Source organism: Hippocampus guttulatus, chromosome 17 (genome assembly GCF_054856545.1).
Source record: "Hippocampus guttulatus isolate MCC_2025c chromosome 17, RoL_Hgut_1.0, whole genome shotgun sequence".
In the NCBI taxonomy this organism is placed as follows: domain Eukaryota; kingdom Metazoa; phylum Chordata; class Actinopteri; order Syngnathiformes; family Syngnathidae; genus Hippocampus; species Hippocampus guttulatus.
The window spans coordinates 11,713,278-11,733,217 of NC_141277.1; the positions used below are offsets into that span (position 1 = coordinate 11,713,278).

General features: G+C 42.5%; 1 protein-coding gene across 1 annotated transcript; it reads right to left on the reverse strand.

The window, feature by feature from the left end:
- Window positions 1–6,972: 6,972 nt before the first annotated feature.
- Window positions 6,973–19,887, reverse strand: bnip3lb (BCL2 interacting protein 3 like b). The gene is made up of 6 exons (XM_086134725.1): window positions 19,594–19,887; window positions 16,373–16,604; window positions 14,106–14,184; window positions 13,716–13,819; window positions 9,360–9,509; window positions 6,973–8,481 (listed from the first exon to the last, which is right to left on the reverse strand). Exons 1-6 carry the CDS (start codon window positions 19,646–19,648, stop codon window positions 8,433–8,435), a joined length of 669 nt encoding a protein of 222 aa, XP_085990851.1. The 5' UTR covers window positions 19,649–19,887; the 3' UTR covers window positions 6,973–8,432.
- Between the last annotated feature and the right edge of the window lie 53 nt (window positions 19,888–19,940).

A 19,940-nucleotide genomic window follows, 5' to 3' on the forward strand; every position in this document is an offset into this window, starting at 1 on the left:
AGCTACGAGCATGCGACCACAATGTGACAAAACCGACGATGTTAGGGACACACCGGAAGTTAAGCCTGTCAAAATAAAAGCGCAAGAGGGTAATCTGGAGCCGGTGTGAAGATATCAAGACGCGGGAGAGTACCAAGAGCACAATTATTCCTTCTTACTTGGAAACAAAGTAACACTGACAAAGAGATGCATATGTCAGAACTGAATACTCGAACAAATAAAAGCATTGTCATGTAAGGACGTAGCACGTGTATGAAGGGCGTTTCCGGTCAAAGTTAGAGGCCAATATCAAACCTTGTAGACGAGTTTCCTGAAGTCACACCCAGTCCAACAAAAGAAGGACGCTGTCCTTTCAGCACTTCTTTTTTATAGATCTTTCTATCTATCTATCTATCTACTCCTTGTTCGTTCTTTGTAGCAGGTGTTCTCAAACGTTTTCAGTCCAGGTACATAACTACAAGTTTACGTGTACCATGTGGGGGAAAAAAGAAAAACATTTTGTCGAGGTACAACGTGTGAGCTTTATAAGAAATAGGTTGTATTTTGCAATGTTAAAGTCGTAACATTATGCATTGAAGACATTTACCAAGGGAAGACAGGTTAGTCTCATTATATGAAACCATTTATTCCTGTAAAAAAATGCTGTAATTTAAAAATAGGACTATGTTCTCATACTCCCATTGCTCCTGAAAAAAAAGAGGATCTTTCATACCTTAAATTCATGCGGGGGTTCAGGTTTATGTTTATTTATGTTTATTTATTTTTATCAGTTAGGGAGGAATATACAGTATATTTTTAAGTCCCAAACGTAGATATGCATTTTTAGCAGTTTTCTCTGAGTACCTCAGGCCAGGGCTCGCGGACATCTAGGGTTCAGGGAAGCCCAGTTTTTTGAGAACCACTGCATTGCAGTCTTGTCTGAAATATATTTCTACCTTTTGGAATGTAAAACCTTCCATATAGAGGTGCCACCTGCTCTTTGATGTGGTGGTTTCTGTTTCCTTCTTAACACAGATACGATAAATTTGTGCAAAGTTCTAAAGTGCACATGCCAATGACCGGGCCAGATTTACAATGTTTTTACCCCTTTTCTGATCAAAGTTGTCAAAAATTTGCCAAAGTGCATTGCGTGTGGGTGAGTATGTTTAATTCCTTCATATTGAATGCCGTATGGTTTGGCAAAAAAAATCCTGTCCTGGTCCCAGTGTAACCTTGGCTGCAGCTTCACCCAAACAAATCCTGACTCGCATTAAAAACAGACAAAACATGGACTGCAGAAGTGACTGTGGAATACATTTCAGCACGTCAACACGGTTTCCATAACAACGTGACAGGCATCGAATGGTTCAGTTGCCACTCTACTATCTCTCCAAAGGGCTGGGAGGGCACCCATGTGCATGTGTGTGCACGTGGGTGGGTGGTGATCAGAACAAGAAGAGAAAGTGTGAAGGTCTTGCAGTGGGTTGGGAAATATGATAATAATGGACACGGCAATGCTTTGAACACAAACACAGAACTGCGTGAAGCACATAGAAGGAGGCTGAGAGCAGAGACGCAGGGGTGCGTAGAATAATTAGTGAGGAAAATTGGCAGCATGGCTGATAAACAGTTGGACAGGGCGGAGGGGTAGGAAGGGCTTGGTCCTGGCATACATGAGCAGACATACAACAAGTAGTAAGAGCAGCCGATCCTGTAGGTGCTTTTTAAAATTTCATTTATTTTTTATATGGGACCTGTTGTTCTACGTTTACACTGCAGTTCATCACACTGAAAAAACAAGTGTGCTGTTTTGTTGAAGGGGCGGAGAAGGAATCCAAACATACAAAACATTATAACCAAACAGTCAGCTAATGGCAATCAATGCCTTTCGAGGACACACTGTTTTTGTGTCTGCTTTAGTATGGGCCGCATTAATAATGGCTGCCTTTGACTGACCTCTGCCACGTGTTTGTTTTCCACATTATTTTGTGGTCTGGAGTTAGCCACATGGAACATGTCGATTGCCCTCTTTTGCAGATTCTGAAGGGAACAGTCAGTATTAAAGTGCCAGATTCAAGTGATAAATTGTGGCAAAATGTGCAGATGTACCTAATAGTAACGTCAGGCCACTATATCACTGGTTTGAGCCATAGACGTTTCACATCGCAAGTGCTCTATCAATAGAGTTGATTCATTGAAGATTTTAGAACATTTGAGTGATTCCATTTGCTGTCATTCTACTGAACCAAATTACTAGAATAGGTTGCCAGGATATATAGTCTGTGTTTATATAGTGCTGTCAAGTGATTCAAATAAAGCGTGCAATTTTCCAAAACAAATCACAATGAATCCATTTTTTCTACTGGTGAGTGCATGACGAACATTGACCTCAAATTTGCATTCTGAATCCGGCGCGTTGATAAACAGTCTCAGCATTTTATGACAGTGTCTGACACATACCCATTCTACTATTGGTACAGCATGTAAACTAGAACTGAAGAGGAGAGGAAGCGGAGATTTTCATGCTGCCGGTAGAGGGGGAGAGGGATGTGAGTGAAAAAGACATTCTCATTAGATTTTGTAATGAATCCGTATTGTGTTTGAATATGTTTTGTAATTGTGGTGCGGCGCGGTGAAGATGAGATGCTGCATCGCAAGGGGTTTTCCTCGGGACCGAAGAAATAAATAAAAGATTCTCCTCACCAAAGCAAGGGACATGACTGGCCACCACCCACGGTAACCAATGGTGACACCATCAGCTGCAGTGGGCGGAGCTATGGGTATTGCTGTGTTGGGATTGGTCAAGAACAAGTGTGCTGACAATGGAGGAGGAGACAGAATGTGCGTGATACCTATAAATCAATCAGGCACGGGATTAGCTCATTGAAACAGCTCTGCAACATTGCTATATGCATTAGGACTGGGTCGACTCATAGCTACTGCAATGCGTGTATTATATTCAACTTTATTCAAAGCGACCATGTATGACAATAAGCCAAAATAACTGAGACAATCCGGCATGACGGAATTTATCATTCAGTTCCCCATATAGCATTGCGTATTTTTCATCTGAAGTATATATTTTGGGAAAAAGATTGAACTGTAAAGCACTTTTTCACTTTTTATAAACTTAAGGTGTGGTATAAGTTAATTTTTGTTAACTATAATGACCTCTTGTGAGGAGTAACATAGCAGCATTGCAGAATACTCACCACTGGAGGGAGAACAGTGCTAATGAGAGTAAATGAGAAAGGCATATTCTTCAAGGGAGGGCTTGGGGGGTAACTGAGCAGTCAAGGCGTCTGTTGAGAAGCTGAAAATGTGAGCAATGTGAGAGAGAGAGAGAGTAAATGTGGAGTCACACAACTAACAGAGGGCATGTTCAATGCAAGGCTGACGTTAAACAAGGTCATTTATGGGCTGGTTGGGAGGTCAAAACAGTCCCTGCACAGCCAGTCCCCCCACCCTCTCAAATTGGTCAAACCATGCCTCTGATTTGACCATAGAGCTCATAATTCTGAACAAGTTATGAAACATTGGACATACAGTAGGTCTCAGTTTATGCCGAAGCAGGCCTGCACAAAGCTGTGGATTTGAACGGGGTCCAAAGCAACAGTTGTGGACTCTGACAGCTGCCAAAGGGTGACACACTTTGCTGAACACAAGAGGAGTGCGCAAACACAAGATCTCACTATAAGTTTTAAAGTGGCCCTTAACAAGCAGCGCAATCAATGTTCCAAATATTCACTCTCTGCTGACACTTGTTTTAACATCAGATTCCATCGATTTTTCAGTCTGTTAAAATTCATATTCTGATTGGTAATATGTTTTGTAATGCATACACGCGACTTCCTGCAAGTTGTCAACTAGAGTTCGATTAAAAATAGGTTTTCACTACTCATTGAGTGCTTCCAAACCTACTGGAAGTTTTAAGGCATCGTGGGTTTAGTTACTATTATTGCCACCGCTAGTTTTAGCAGAAGCGACGTTTTAGTAGCAGACGAGCATGCCACACCACTAAGACACGGTATAATTTCCATTACACAACACAGTACACTTAATGGTGAGTGATGTTTTGGTTTTCGAGGAAGAGGACTTTCACACATACACACATGTACAGTATGTATATATCAAGTTCAAGTCAACTTTATTGTCAAATGTGCTCTATGCGCAACAAACAGCACAGATGAAATTTCTTTCCTCACAACCATAGGAGAGAGAGGAGCCGCTGCGGGTGCCCGCGCCGCCATCAACGGAACAGTTAACTAAAATGACAAAATAATACAAGATATAAGACAGAGACAGTCGTGCAATCTTAACCACTTTTTCTGCATAAACTTTGTTGTTTGAAGCAATTATAGATGAAAGAGGAGAGACTCAAAGTGTCCTTTCACCAGTGGATCAGAGACGTCATCCTAAAAATGTGCACACGTCTGCTACAACCTAAGTTTGAAAGCAAACAAGAAGCTGTAGCTTCCATTGACGAAAAAGAGATTGGCTCACATCTCCTGTCTCATATAAATCCGCTTCAATTCCAAGCCGCGACTCCCAGTTCCACATACGCATCTGCACTCTGCGCTGACGCGCCTTTCTTCTCATCGTCGGCTCCACAAGTCATCCATCCAGCCGCAGACTGTCCAACAGCACCGACATTTCCGCTGAACAAAACGGGCTGTGAAAAATGCTGCCCATTACAGGTGCAAAAACACAAGCTGTCCAGCACCGACAGTCAAATGGTGCCGACATTCCTCCCAATCAAAATCTGTGCTAGTACACATGTGCTGCCGAGAAGGCAAAGCCACCAAGCTCAGATTCTTCTCTTTTGACGAATGTCATAGCCAAAAAAATGCTGAAAACAATCCACGTGAGGTCCACACGACGCATCAACAACACCATGTGACAAACAGGACACAAAAACAACAAAAAATGCAAGTCTCTTGAAGTGCACTTGCCGACGGCTGCCTACTCGGGTGCCATCTTGGAAATATATATCGGTCTCAGGGGTTCGAGAGAGCCTCTGCCATGGAGGTTAAGACACACCCGACTCAACATGTCATTTAGTTATGACATGCCCGCTTGGCCATCACTGGCTGTAAATGATAATAATATTCTATTGCTTGTACAGTCAGTGCTGCGGGAAATTTAGTTCGCTCAGTAGTCAACGTGTGACTGCCGTGATAGTACGTCGTGCGATTTAAAAATGTTTTAATTAATACATGTTAACTATGTCGAGCAAAAAAGAAAAAAAAAAACAAAGTGGTCAAACGAATATATATCACATGGATTCACATGCATCACGCATGGGGCTCAATATCCTATCTGCATGATTTGCCATGCCAAGTTGAGCAACTCTAGTCTCGCCCCGGCAAAACTGTAGGAACACATTTTTATTTATCAGTAATGAAGGGTTCGGTGAATGTGCATATGAATTGATTGGGTTCGGTACCTCTAACAAGGTTAATAAGAACCTTTGAGCTCTCTCTCCCATATATATATATATATATATATATATATATATATACACACACACACACACACAGTAGGGCGGCCCGATAGTCCAGTGGTTAGCACGTCGGCTTCACAGTGCAGAGGTACCGGGTTCAATTCCAGCTCCGGCCTCCCTGTGTAGAGTTTGCATGTTCTCCCCGGGCCTGCGTGGGTTTTCTCCGGGTGCTCCGGTTTCCTCCCACATTCCAAAAACATGCGTGGCAGGCTGATTGGACGCTCTAAATTGTCCCAAGGTGTGAGTGTGGGCGTGAATGCTTGTGTGCCCTGCGATTGGCTAGCAACTGATTCAGGGTGTCCCCCGCCTACTGCCCGAAGACGGCTGGGATAGGCTCCAGCACCCCCCGCGACCCGAGTGAGGATCAAGCGTGTGTGTGTGGATATATATATATATATATATATATATATATATATATATATATATATATATATATCCATCCATCCATTTACCGAACCGCTTGATCCTCACTCGGGTCGCGGGGGGTGCTGGAGCCTATCCCAGCCGTCTTCGGGCAGTAGGTGGGTAACACCCTGAGGAGGGCAGAGAGAGCGAGAGACATCTCTTTCTTCTTGTAACCTCACCTCAGTAGGACAACAGCTTTAGAGACAGGGACAGTGGGCCATGATGTGCTTGTTGGATTCAATAATGCGTTGGCCTTACATGAAATGTGACAACGCGGGGACAATCTATGAGCGGCATTTATCATCAAGTTGTAAATATGCGTTATTTGGACAGTAAAAAACAACGACCGTACGAAACAATGAGTGAGGTGTCTATAACGCACCGTCCACAAAGGCTTGCCGTGTCGGGCAGCCAACAGCTCAATTCCTTCATCACAATTCTTAGGTGTCGTAGGTGCATGCAAATAACTCCTCACCTTTTACCTGCGCTGGTTCCCGAATATACCACGACTCCCGGGGTTCTTCCCGTTACTGCTGGGGGTTGAAGTCACATTTGTGGAACGAAAACTTCTTGACAATGCTCTCTGCTAAATGTCTACTGAAGCAACCCAGTTCAAAATGATCAATTGCATACCGCTTGGGAGTCCTTGCTTGACTCCTTGCCGATTGACCTTGCAATCCACTTGTCACATATTTCTTGATCCTTTGGAAAGCTGAAGGGACGATTGCCACTCCCTTCACCATTAGTGCTACCAACCGCCACGCAATGAAGGAACCACTGTTTCAGTGCTAAGGCATGTGGCAAGCAATTGAATACGAAGAGCACAAAATGCATGCCGCAGTAGCCACTAAATTGTTTGTCTTCTGGGATGTCACAGGTCTGGAAATACCCGAAGAGGAGAGGACGCAAGATTCAAACAGCAGATGACACATCGTATTTAGGGATTAAAGTGCTGACTACCACCGATCTAATCACTTTTTAATGACAGTTATGCATTGCAAAGGGCTTCGAGAGATCTGAAGAAAAACTTTTCAATCTTTGGTTTCTGACCATTAAATAAATCATGCAACCCCAAACGTGGAATATTCATTCAGGTTATCTTTAATGACCAAATGTTTATCATTTGTTGAATGGAATCGAAGGGCGGAAAAAAAACAACAAAAAAAAGAAAGCAAATGTATTACAATAATTACGGTCAGGCCATCTCGGTGTGAGAGTGCTCTCTGGTTTCCTTCTCACATCAGGGCAAGTCAATGCAAAGGCTTTTAGTTTGGAACATGTCCAGGGCGACTCATGCGCTGTGCATTCATTCACAATTATATTCATTTAAAAAAAAAACAACAACAACAATTTAAAATACGGTGATAGCTCAATCAAAATCACCACTCTGCAAACTAGATCGGGTTTTTTTTCATGGGGGTGATCACAATCAACCTTGTGGGACATTGTTGGGAAAAGTACGAAAGAAATAACAGGGGACTACTTTTACTCCTCGTCTATGCCTTCAAAGAAAGTCATCCAAGAGCTCTTTGTATGCAAACATCTTGTCAACATTGCATTTAGATGATGGGTCAAAGTTCAGTCCTGGGCAAGACCGAAATCTACTCCCACACAAGCTTCGATAGCAGATCAAGTTTTGTGCTGTTGTTGAACACTTTCAGTCACGTGTCTCCAATCACATGCCAAGTAGGACCTTGGGTGAACTAATTCATAGTTGCTGCCGTGTGGATTAGACACATGGCTCAAAAACTGAGGAAGTACCCCAACTTAATTAAGGAGGCTTCGGCGCTATCCCCCCAACTCCCCATTTGTTTTTTGAAACAAGAAATAAAATACCATAGGTCCTTAAAAAAGCTTCTATGAATAAAAGAAAACTATCAAGTTAGATTTTCCAAGAAACACCAAAACTAAATGGTCAAAACTTAACTCTGATCTACATTTCTCACTATCGATTTTGAGAGCAAATCTTTTCAAGTAACTTAAAATGGACACTAAAGACTAAAACAACATCGTATCGCTGTGTCCCATTCAGGGCCCCGTTAGCTTTTAGGATATGTTCAACTTAAAGAACATTGACATGCGGTCTGAACCTTATTGGACCCCGCAACACTTGCCCAAGACACCAACCTTGAAATACTGTCAGCACACATGTAGCTTGCATACACTTGCTCATACCCAGTTTTCCATTTGCTGCCTTTTCTGAAAGAATGCCACCCATTTTGACATCTGAAACAAGCCAATGAATATAGCATTCCGGCCCCCTGAAAAGCTTTTACAAATGAGATCTAAGGTAAGGTGGGGGCGGGGGGGGGGGGGTCATCTTGTGTCAGGAAAGGCAGTCAAGAAAAAGAGAGGGCAGGGCAGGGCAGGGCAGGGCTGAGGACACCAATGCATTTCTCCTGAGAACATGTCATATCTCAGTGAGGAAAGGGGGAGGGAGTGTGATGTTGGCAAGAAGGGGAGAAGAAGAAGAAACGCTTCACATGACATCAACACTTTTTCTGGCTCCAGACTACTTCTCAGGCACTTTTCTTCAGGTTCAGCTTCAGAAAGAGCTGGTGGGGGGCGTGGTCAATCTCTTCCCAATGTACACTCTGTTGAGCAGATGGCCAGATGCAGGTCACATGTCAAAATACAGCCGAGGAATGAAACGATGATTACAATTATGGAATCTAAGCAAGAGAGCTGAAACGTGACTGAACAGCACCCCCTTCTGGAAATTATCGGGACTTTGGAAAACATACCCAAGGAGTGAAAAAAAAAAGACCATCAAGTGGCATCCATGATGTTTGGCCCCTTCATTAATAAACCCCCCCAAAACAAAACAAAAAAACATTTATGGGGGGGGGGGGGTTATATACCTCTACAAAAATTGACTCCCGCATATTCACAGGATGGCACCAACAGATGCACTTTGTGGTAGAATATCAGTGGTGAGTCAGCCCATTTTTTGTGGAAAATACATGTTGGAACTTATCAGCGTTTCTGAAGAAGATTTTGTCGTCGTCCTCGCCCCCCCCCCCCCACCCCCCACGAAAAAAAGAAATTTCAATGGCGGACAATTATACACGAATTTTCAGTATTTGCAGATTGGCCCCGTTCCTAATTCCCTGTGAATAGCGGGGGTCCACTGCAGGATTTTAAGTTGTAATATCATCATTCACCACTAGATGGCAGACATTGCTTGGATGTGCTTGAACCAAGTCTTATACTGCCCTATACTTCAATGTGAGTAGGCCTATTAATTGCCAGAGTTTTAATGACTATCAGGTGAGAACTTGAATTAGGGAGTGCAATAATTTGTAACGTGCAATAATTTGAAAATGTACCATTAAAAGACAGCTAAATATAAATCACTTCACAAACAAAATGGATCAGAGCTTTTTCCACACTCAACACAAGAATACAAGAATTAATGAATCAACAGGCATCATCTTTCATAGTGCACCAGTCATGAGTTGGTGTTTCTTACCCAAGTCCAAGGGCGAGGATGTGTGAAATCAGCAGGGAAGGAATGAAGACTTTGAGGAACTCGGCAGAGAAGAAGCCTCCTTTTTTCATGGCACCAGTCTTCCTCATGCTGAGCGTCACAGAGCGGCGAGGGTGACAAAAATGAAACTCCCTGGAGGGAGGGGGAAAAAAAAAAAAGTTACAACACAGCACATGGCTGACTCAGGGCATTTGTTTTGAAATTACAGGTGTCAATTTATCACGTTAATTGCGAACAATTAATTACAGTCATATTTAGTGCCTTACATTTTTTAATCGCGTTAATCTAAATTTTAATGTCTAACTTTATTGTTTCTGTAGGTTGCCTTTTTATAATATCCCTTTTCATGTGTTGGCTTCCTGAGTTCGAGTAGTTGAGGGTGGGGAAACAACTGTCAGTCACAGCCTGAAGCGGACATTGATTAGCTGTCATTATGTTTGGGCTTGTTTAGTATAAGCTGATTGGCTCCCATTGGAGTTGGGCGGGCTAAGTGAGGAGTGGTGAGGAAAGGAGAGGTGAAAATGGAGGAGCATATGAGAGTTCTCGGCACAATGGATGGAAAATTAACTTTTCAAAAAGTGACGACACTATTGATAAAAGTAGAGTGCTGTGCCTAATTTGTAGAGTTTGCTGACCACCGAAGCAGCTCAAGTTTAGCCTCTCACATTAATGCAAAGCACCCAGTCATGAGTGCATCCACAGCTAACATTAGCACCGAAAGCGTTATTAATACAGCGAGCTAAAGCAAAGCTCTTCGCCAAACTAAACTCAAGGAGAACACCCCGCGTACGAGGCATCAAGTCAGCATAGTTGCTGTGTCCTCAGTAGCCTACCAGAAGTGGTTGATGTTTATTTCGGCACTATTTGTTCTCATGATGAACAGTGTTATTTCTGAAATGCTAACTTACAGCACTATGATTTAAGGGTCTCTTATTTATTTTTTATTATCCGAAGCAAGTTCAGTGTTGAGTATTTGTATCGCTCAGAAAAATGTTCTTACTGTTTTTGATATGTTAACCCAGGGGTGGGCAAACTTTTTGGCTCAGGGGCCACATTGACTTTTAAAATTTGATAGACGGGCCGGGTCAGCACAAGATAGATTTATTAACACATCAGAACATATTAAACATAAACAGAACAAAAGCATTAAAGTATTAACATACTTTTTAATGGGAGCAGTGTTGTTGCTCACCCATTTTAGCCAGTGCATCAAAGTCTGGTTGTAATCGTGTTGTCGCAATTCTCAGAACAGATATGAGGTGTTCATCACTCATCTGGGATCTGTGGGGTGCTTTGTTGGTGTTCATCACATTGAAAGTCTGTTCACACACATATGTCGAGCCAAACAACACCATCATTGTCCGTGCCATCTTCTGGATGTTTGGAAATTTGGCTGCACTTAACGAAGCATAAAACTCATCCAGTTTCAGGGAGTGGAACTTGTCCTTTAACATCATGTCACATTGGAGATCTATCAGTTCCAACTGCAACTCCTGTGGCACTGTTTCCGGGTCTTGTGAGAAGGGACATGACACCAGCTGAAGTGCCCTGTCAATTTTTTCAAAATCACAAAAGCGACGGCAGAATTCCTCATGCAGGTCATCCAGTGATTTTCTATATTTTTTCACATGTTGTGGGGCCTCCTTTAACGTAGCCAGTGTGGGGAAATGAGCAAATGACTTGGCTGACATTTGCTTCGAAAATAAAATCAGCTTGCTTTTGAAGGCTTTGACGTTTGCTTGCGTTTCATGCACAAACTGTTTTTTCCCTTGGAGCTTCATATTCAGTTCGTTCATATGTCCACAGTAAAAGCAAAATCACAAAGCCAATCTGTGTCATTCAGCTCAGGAAACTTGTCACTGTTCTGAAATTGCTCTAAAAATGAAATAATCTCCCGTTTGAGCTCCCACACACGTTGACATACTTTCCCCAAACTTAACCAGCCAGGGATGGCAATGGCCAATGATGAAAAAAAGCGGAAAGGGGCGTGGCCTGGACGGGGCGACCAATCACAACAAGTAAGACATCATACACGTCCAATCGCAGGGCTGTTTACAATCGGAAGATGGAAAGACTGATCGGGAGAGCTCGTGAAAACTCGACGATAAGGTACCTGACCCCCCCTAAAATTTTCTCAACGGATGTAGACGATTCACAAAAATGATCAATTTAAGAAATAAAACGGCGGATTTCCGCGTATCTGCGGAAAATTGCCATCCCTGACCAGCGGGCATTAGAATGATACAATAAGTCCGTGCGATCAGCGTCAGCTTCTTCAAGGAAATGGATAAATTGACGATGGTGAAGTCCCCTCGCTCGAATAAAATTGACAAGTTTCACAACTGGCTTCACTACGTGGTCAAGCTGCAGCACGGATTTACACAGTGCTTCCTGGTGAATTATGCAGTGTATGAAAATGACCTCCTGCTCAGGGTTGTCCTCTTTCACCCTGTCCTGAATTCTCTTCAGCATCCCGATATTTTTTTCCTGTCAGCTTCGGTGATCCGTCTGTGGTAACGTTGGTGAGCGTTCTCCAAGGTAACTTGTGCCTCTGTATGACCGCTGACACGCTGTTAAATAAATCCTCTCCTCGTGTTTTTCCTTTCAGGGATTCCATATCCAAAAACTCCTCCGTAATCTCGAAATTCTCATTAATCCCTCTGATAAAAATTAAGATCTCAGCGGTGTCCTTAACATCGTTGCTTTCGTCCAGTGCCAAAGAATATAATGAAAATCTCTCCGCTTTTTTGTTTAGCTTGCTCGTTAAGTGTTCGTCAATTACTTCAATCCGGCGAGTCACTGACCTGAGTGATAAGCTAATTTTTTCAAATTAGTTCTTGCTCTCAGGACATAAAATACTTGCTGTCTCTAAAATGCACTCTTTAAGAAACTCCCCTTCGGAGAAAGGCTTGCTGGCTCTTGCTAGTTTGAATGCCAGTAAAAAACTTGTCATCGTGCTTGCTTCTTGGATGGAAGTTGATCGAGTAAAGGTGTTTTGTTGAGCCTGCAAACTTGCTAGCAACCTGTCAGCAGTAGCTGTACGTTCTTGTGTTGAAAGGTTGCTGGCGTAATTAGCATGCTTCGTGGAAAAGTGACGGCTGATGTAGTATTCTTTTAAAACCGCAACAGTTTCTTGGCATATAAGACATACAGCCTTGGATTGGACTTCGGTAAAAAAGTATTTAGGCGTCCATTCCATCTTAAACACCCGGCACTCACTGTCGACTTTTCTTTTCTTTGACATTGCTGCAGATGGCTTGCGATCTAACCAGTAGAAGTAGAGCGATTACTGAATTGGAAATGGCTCGCTCTCTCGAGTGCGCTCTTTCTCTCCCCCCCCCCCCCCCTCTCATTCTTTTGGGGTACGGGCACTGCAAAATAAAGTCACAGCGCCACCTGGTGTTGAACGCCCGTTATTGCAAGTAGAAATGAACCAAAATTGCAGAATTCACATCAAACCTTGTACTGTATTCTGAACCAATCTTCGGTGGGCCGGATTAAAAAGCCCAACGGGTCGGATCTGGCCCGCGTAGTTTGCCCACCCCTGTGTTAACCTATGCACTTTTTATGAACCTGATGTTCTATTTTTATTTTGTAATTATTTGGAGATTTACAAAAACAAACAAAACGGTGATATTCACCCTGGTGGTCGAAACTAAAGGTTGCAGGTAGGACTTGGGACTAGTCTCAACTCCAGCATCAAGTGAATGGCTGGGACTGCATCTGTTCATGTCTGTTTACAAACAGTTAAGACTTTATAATGCCACTTTTTTGTCTTTTGATCTGCCTCAATAATGGAATGAATTAAAAATGAAAATGGGGGTTTTCTCAGCACTTTTTAGATGAGATTAAAATATAGATTAATTAGATGAATTAATTACAGATCATAATTAATTAATCTCACGTTTTTTAATCGCTTGACAGCACTTTTTGAAATGACAATTCTTTGTCCTCTATGTCTATATACTGCCTCCTTGTGCCCAAGGCATACACCAGAAGGTGTGGAGCTGCACGGGATGAAAGGCATTTCCACTCATTTCAATGAGGACAGATGATTTGTGGTGCAAGTACTTTGAGTTAAGAGCAGGGTCACAGAATCAATTCAAGTCATATGTAAAGGCATCACTGTTCTGAGTTGAAATCTGGGAGTCACAGTCTCATATATAAAAATGTCAAGCAACAGGTTTATTTTAGTATCGTGCTGTCACACCAACTTTATTGCCACTTTCTCAGAAAAACAAGAAGCCGTGTGTGTGTGTGTGTGTGTGTGTGTGTGTGTGTGTGTGTGTGTGTGTGTGTGTGTATGGCTGGGGAAATGTTTACACAGTTAAGACTTACTTAGGAGGAATGTTTTCCGGTCGACTAGACCAGTCAGCAACCCAATCTGCGTCCTTCATGAGGATGTCCATGTCCCTCTCCTTGTCCAAGACATCCTCTTCGGTCTGAAAACACAAATGTTAGGTTATCACCGAGAAACCCCGCAATCATAATATGCTGGTGATTACGGGGGGGGGGGGAACACTGAAGCTATCAGCTTGCTGCGTTTGCAAACCCTTGTAAAAAAGGGCAATACTTTCTTTTCATGTCATGTTTTTGAAGTTTTCAAAAACATGACTATATGAACCGTAACTATAGTTACAGTTCTCGTGAAGACCACAGTCTGAAGTTCTGGCGGAGGGGTTGCCATGACAACCTCAATCCCCCCCGAGGCCCCACTTCAGTTCTCACTTGACTGTCTCGTCTGCCGGTCACGTCCACATCGAAGATGATCTGCCCTTCATCTTGCGGAGTTTGGGGCCGTGGAGGACTGAGGGGGCAGAACAACAAATGAACAAACTTCATTCAGAGTATGATCCCTACGGGTCGGCCACAAAATCGTGTATGATGAGAAATTCCACAGTCTAAACATGGAAAATATTTAGTTGGCTTATGTAGATGCTTAAAAATTAGAAATCTATTCTATATGGCAGTTTTAAATGCAGAACTCAACTCAACTGTATTTATAGAGCACTTTCAAACAGCCATCGCTGCATACAAAGTGCTGTACATGGAGCAATTTAACATAAACAACAAACAGTAAAACAAATCGGTAATAAAGACGGTAGAAAGCACCGAACAGCAAAACCAAGAACAAATCTAAGTCATGCTGAGTCGAATGCCATAGAATACAAGTGAGTTTTGAGGCGGGTTTTGAAGATGGGCAGCGAGGACAACATTAAAAAGCACTAACAAAAGACTGAATTAAAGGATTAGAAAACTTAATATTAAGGTGGGGAGAAATACCCTTGTTTCATTGTTTCATTCATAGCCCGGGGGTCGGCAACCCGCGGCTCAAGAGCCACATGCGGCTCTTAACGCCGCCCTAGTGGCTCCTTGGAGCTTTTTCAAAAATGTTTGAAAATGGAAAAAGATGGAGGAGGGATATATATTCTATGTTTTAACATGGTTTCTGTAAAAGGACAAACATGATACAAACATTCTTAACATTTTCCAATGCTGTAAAAATGTGTAGAATAAATATTACATTTCAATATTTCTGTCAACAAGGATTTGCGTCATAGCCTACGACACACGTTTCTCTTAGCATAGCGGGATGTCAGTCAGGTGGCTTTTGTATTAAAAAACAGTGTGTCATGTCCAATTCACCGAGGGTACTGGCAAAGAATGGGAATCTGGAGGGCCGAGAGAAGTATTTTTAAACGGTACACGTGAGCTACGATAGTTAACACGCTGCAAAAGTGCGTCCCATCATTCGTTTATCTTAGCGGCCGTTATGGCTGTTGCTCATGATGGCATGCATGTGTACGTGCGTGTGTATGCGCACGTGTGCAGTAACGGGTCGATCGCGAGAGGTTGGTTGATCGAAAAGTAGATCTTTGGTCAAAAAAGGTTGGGTACCCCTGCTCTCCAGATGGGCTACAGGGAAAAAAACAACATTTAATCATGAAGCATTTGTAGCTAACTTAGTCTATATTATCCTGATAGCAGGATAATATAGCGAATATTGATACATATAGCATGTGTTGCCTTCATTATAAGTCTTACATCAGGCTTTTAATTTTTTGCGGCTCCAGACATGTTTGTTTTTTGTTTTTTTGGTCCAATATGGCTCTTTCAACAATTTGGGTTGCCGACCCCTGAACTAGCCCTATTGACTGACAAGTTAGCAATGACACATCCCAGTACTTTTAATTTCTTTTCTAAATTCTAATAAAGCAAGAAATCTTTGCAGCATTGCTAATGGAAAAATGTGTTTGTGATAAATCTGACAGCCACCCAGGGCAGGCAAGTGGTCTGGCATGTGACAGACATCACATAGTGCAAACAGTGGACAACCTAGCCAACCAGGGGTAACCGTGGCAACGAGAGAGCGACCTTTCAGGTTCCTCAGCAATTTTATTCCTAAGGCAGTGAGGACAACAACACATCTGGGATGTACCGTGTATGTGCAATGCTGCTCGAACAATTATTTGACTTCTTCCCAGTCTACTCGCCGCAAGAACAATGATGCATTCATGTCGCGTTCCTAAAGGCAATTTGGTTTGTGGCTCTTTTCTTATTCTGTGTATTCCGATCAAATAAAATGACTTCATTATTTTAAGTCAAACCTTAGCGATGGATAAGGGAGTGCACGCAGGGGTCACATACAAGATATGATCTTCCAGTAGCTACGCTCGAGTTAAATAATCACAGGCTTGGCTTACCCGATTGCCTCGGACTCTATTCAGGTTTAAAAAGGGTAAAAGTCAAAAATAACTTTGGACAAGAGCCAACCACTACGGTGAAATCCCGGAATGCTATGAACCCGGAAGCTCGGGGCTTTCCGTGAACTTTGCCAAAGACAGTTCTTGAGCTTTCACCTCCTGTGTGTTCCCTATTAGGGAGAGAAGGGACTAACGTGGTGATTTCAACCGGACAAACTAAAGCTCAATCAAAAACATACTTTGTTGAACAGGTGAAACGTCATTTGTACTGAAGGTGAAAGGCTAGCCCACCTGTCACAGGAGGAATTACTACGGCTGGATTCGTGCTGGGCATCCAGTAAGATCTTCTCCATGTCACCGTTGTGGATGGAGGACGAGGATGGGACGTGCTCCAGTGCCCCCACCATGGCCTCCTCTTCCTCCACCTGAGGAAGGGGCAACAGGCCTGAAACAGGGCTAACTGCGGAAGACGACTGGCTTGAGCCTGCAGCGCCTCTGTTCATCTCCAATTCCACCCAGGACCCTTTGGGGAGAAACACTCATATGATGACCAGGCCTTTGAAGCACACACTATCTACCTGTGTATATTATTTCATGTTTTGGTGCAACCATTGATGCCATTACTATAACCTACAACTGTATTTTATAACTTACTCTATGTTAACTATCTGGATCACATTCTGTGTGTGTGGGGGAGCGATTGTTAACTGATTGCATCTGCTCAATTCAACGGTGACATATAAACAGGCGTTCAGAACATTGTTAAAAAATAAACAACATTCCATTGACTGCTTGTTTTCCCATCAAGGAAATTCTGTGAAATGGCTGCCCTAGAGGAGGTTACCCAAAGAACAGTTCTGACCTCAGATCTGCCCGTAGAAAGATGTCGGAACATTTTTCAATAAGGCAATAACGCAAATGCTCGTCATATTACGTTTGCAGTTCCAGATGATGGCAAACCGGGTTGCTTTGTTTCTGGAGTATTTTCAATCCCGCTCCTTACTTTCGTGTGATTTACATGGGCAGGGAAAATGTCACGGCATTAATAACAGTCATTAAATCAAAACATGCTTTACATTTGGTGTGGTACAAATACCACAAGTGGCATGCAAAAGAATTACTGCAAGGTAGAGACTTCAGTTATGTTTAACTTTTAAATTCAATACACTGGCATTTAATCTTTAATAACTATTTGATTGAATACGGTTTTATTTAAATCTCAGAGGCAACACATTTTAACTTAATCATCAATTCAGTAAAGTTTTAATTGTTATTATTATTGTTATTATTTATTCAAGCAAAGAAAATAATGTTACACTGGCTGGAAATATTTAATTTACTTTTTAGGAATTACACCTCTGACTCATTTTTGACTAAAAATAGTCCTGCTGCAGGACTGTAATTTAATGTTGGCCATTATGGTGGCCATTCAAGAGTCGTAGGCATTTTTTTTTAGGTACTACTTGTTGCTAAAGTACTATAAGCATATTCATTATCTCCTACTCAAATACAACTATTTACTGTAACCCCATAATGCTGTTTACATGGTTGTGTCTTATGTCAAGCACTGCTTAACATTGAATTATGGAAGTACAAGTAAACATGGCCAGCGTTACGGGAGGGGATTGCACTTCTGCTTCTCCTAATTTGACCTCACAAGATGGCAGGATCCAAAAAAAGAATCTGAGTAGCACTTTCACCCAAAGACAAACAAGTGGATGTGTCAATCAAATGTTGATGAGGAAAGCACTATTTCCTGCTGTGTGATGACAGTGCAGTAAATGCCTTCCTGTAGCTTCTTGTGGACCTTCCATGTGATCGATGAATTTTCTGTTGATGTGAGTTTTGCATGTGCAGGCGAGAGTGACTTCACACTTAAGTTGTATTACAAATATAGATGACGGACAGGCTGGCCGTCATCTATATATCTATATCTATATATAAAACAATAAATGCGGTAAATGAAACGATTTTTCCTATATCACCAAGATAAAAAAAAAAATTATCACCATAGGCAAGGAATACCTCCCACAGAGGTCCTATGATCTTACAACAGTAAAATAAACAGTGAGCTCCCCTTGCCAGTTGCAAAGGCAGTCGAGTTCAGTTACACCCAGTGACCCAATATGTCAGCCGTCCCTCCCCCTCAAACTGAGCATTCGCTCTCATCCTGTGGATTACATAGTACACTATGAGCGAAGCTGCTGTTGACAGAGCATTGTCTCTGCTCTGTGGTGTGTGATTTGAAACCACGTTGCCATGGTGCCAACATTTGCGAACATTCTGGCTTCAGACCTGCTATCTGCTGTCAAGTTGATTAGGAGAATGGACACAAAGTGACCTTTGTGATGTACCGATGTTGGGGATCAGACACAGCAGAGATGTGATGGAGGACTTTGCCTGGAAGAGCATATGCTACAGACAAATATGCTTATGACCTGGTGTGAGTGCTCCAGGAAAGTCCAAAAATAGCCTACTGGCTGAGCTAACGCATATACACACTGTTGCCCTAGCTTGCTGATGATATATGTGGGGCATGTCTTTCCAGCTTTGTCTTGAACAGTGACTGTCCAGTATGTCTCCATCTTTCATGGTTGAAGTGACTTTCAACGCTGTATCAAACTCATGGCCGTAAAAACTGGAAGACTTAAGGGAACTTCTACAATATTATGACACAAATATGATTAAGAGTTTTGAGCACCAAAAAGACAACATCCCAAGCGGATGAGAGAAGCCCATTACATCTGGCTATTTTAAGCTCAATAAAATACAGTCCATTACAAGCACAAAGGTCGGTTGAAATATTTGAACCCAATGCCCATTTTCTGACGTCTGCCACTGGCCCTTGTCAGTCTAGCTGTAAATAGCATGCCCCGTCATGCCGCTCCATAGTGATGAGAAACAAACCACAATGTTATTGCTTTGTTTCCAGATGAGAGTTTTAATAAACATGTCTTGTATGTTTACTTAGGAATAACAAGCTGATTTCAACTTGGTCTGCTTAGCTAACGTAAACCACGACGTAAAGTGAAAACGCTTGCTGTATTTGATAAATCTAAATAGCTTTAATGGGGCCGGATAAAATATTTTTTCAAATAAAAAACAATAATTCAGAGAGCAGAAACATGGCTACATTTGTCACGAGAAAGATCTGAACCCCCTGCCCCAAATTTTTACCAGTTGTTGGCGTTTTCGATCACGGCTTGTTGACAAAACTCAATCCCACCTCCACAACACCGCGTGACTTACTGACTGGCTCACATGCCTGTCAGTCCAAAGGATCGAAACAGCCATTGGTTCGGACGCTGTCAAACAACGGAACATGGCGCTCTTCACTCCGCCTCCTTTACATGTAGCTTCGCGACGTCCAAAAAAAAGATTCCAACATGCACAACTATTTTAAACAAATGTAAATTGCATTTCACATCAAGTAATAAACATCCCCACAATCCAATTGTTGCTGCATTTAGCGAAATTACTGAAAAAAGCCTCAAATGGAGCAAACAACTCACCATTGAGCCCAGAGTCTCCGTTGTTGTCTGTAGCAGTGTAACTAGCGTCGGACATCGTTGAGCCAGGCAACAACCAGTGTGGGTTGTATAAAAAGCTCGTCAGTGGAAAATGCGTGCGACTTTTCCTTCATACATTCAGACAAGTGACAACACAAGTGTATCGCCTCGCCGTCAGATGCTTTTGTTAGCGAGAACGTATCGAAGCTTCGACTGGACTACGACTTGTTTTTATGGTTACTGCTGAGGCGGTAGCCGCCGCGGGGCTCGCAGATCCTCCCGGAGCTGACTGATGACGTAGCACAAGGAAGACGGTGTAATTATATAACCTTTTAAAAATACATACCGAA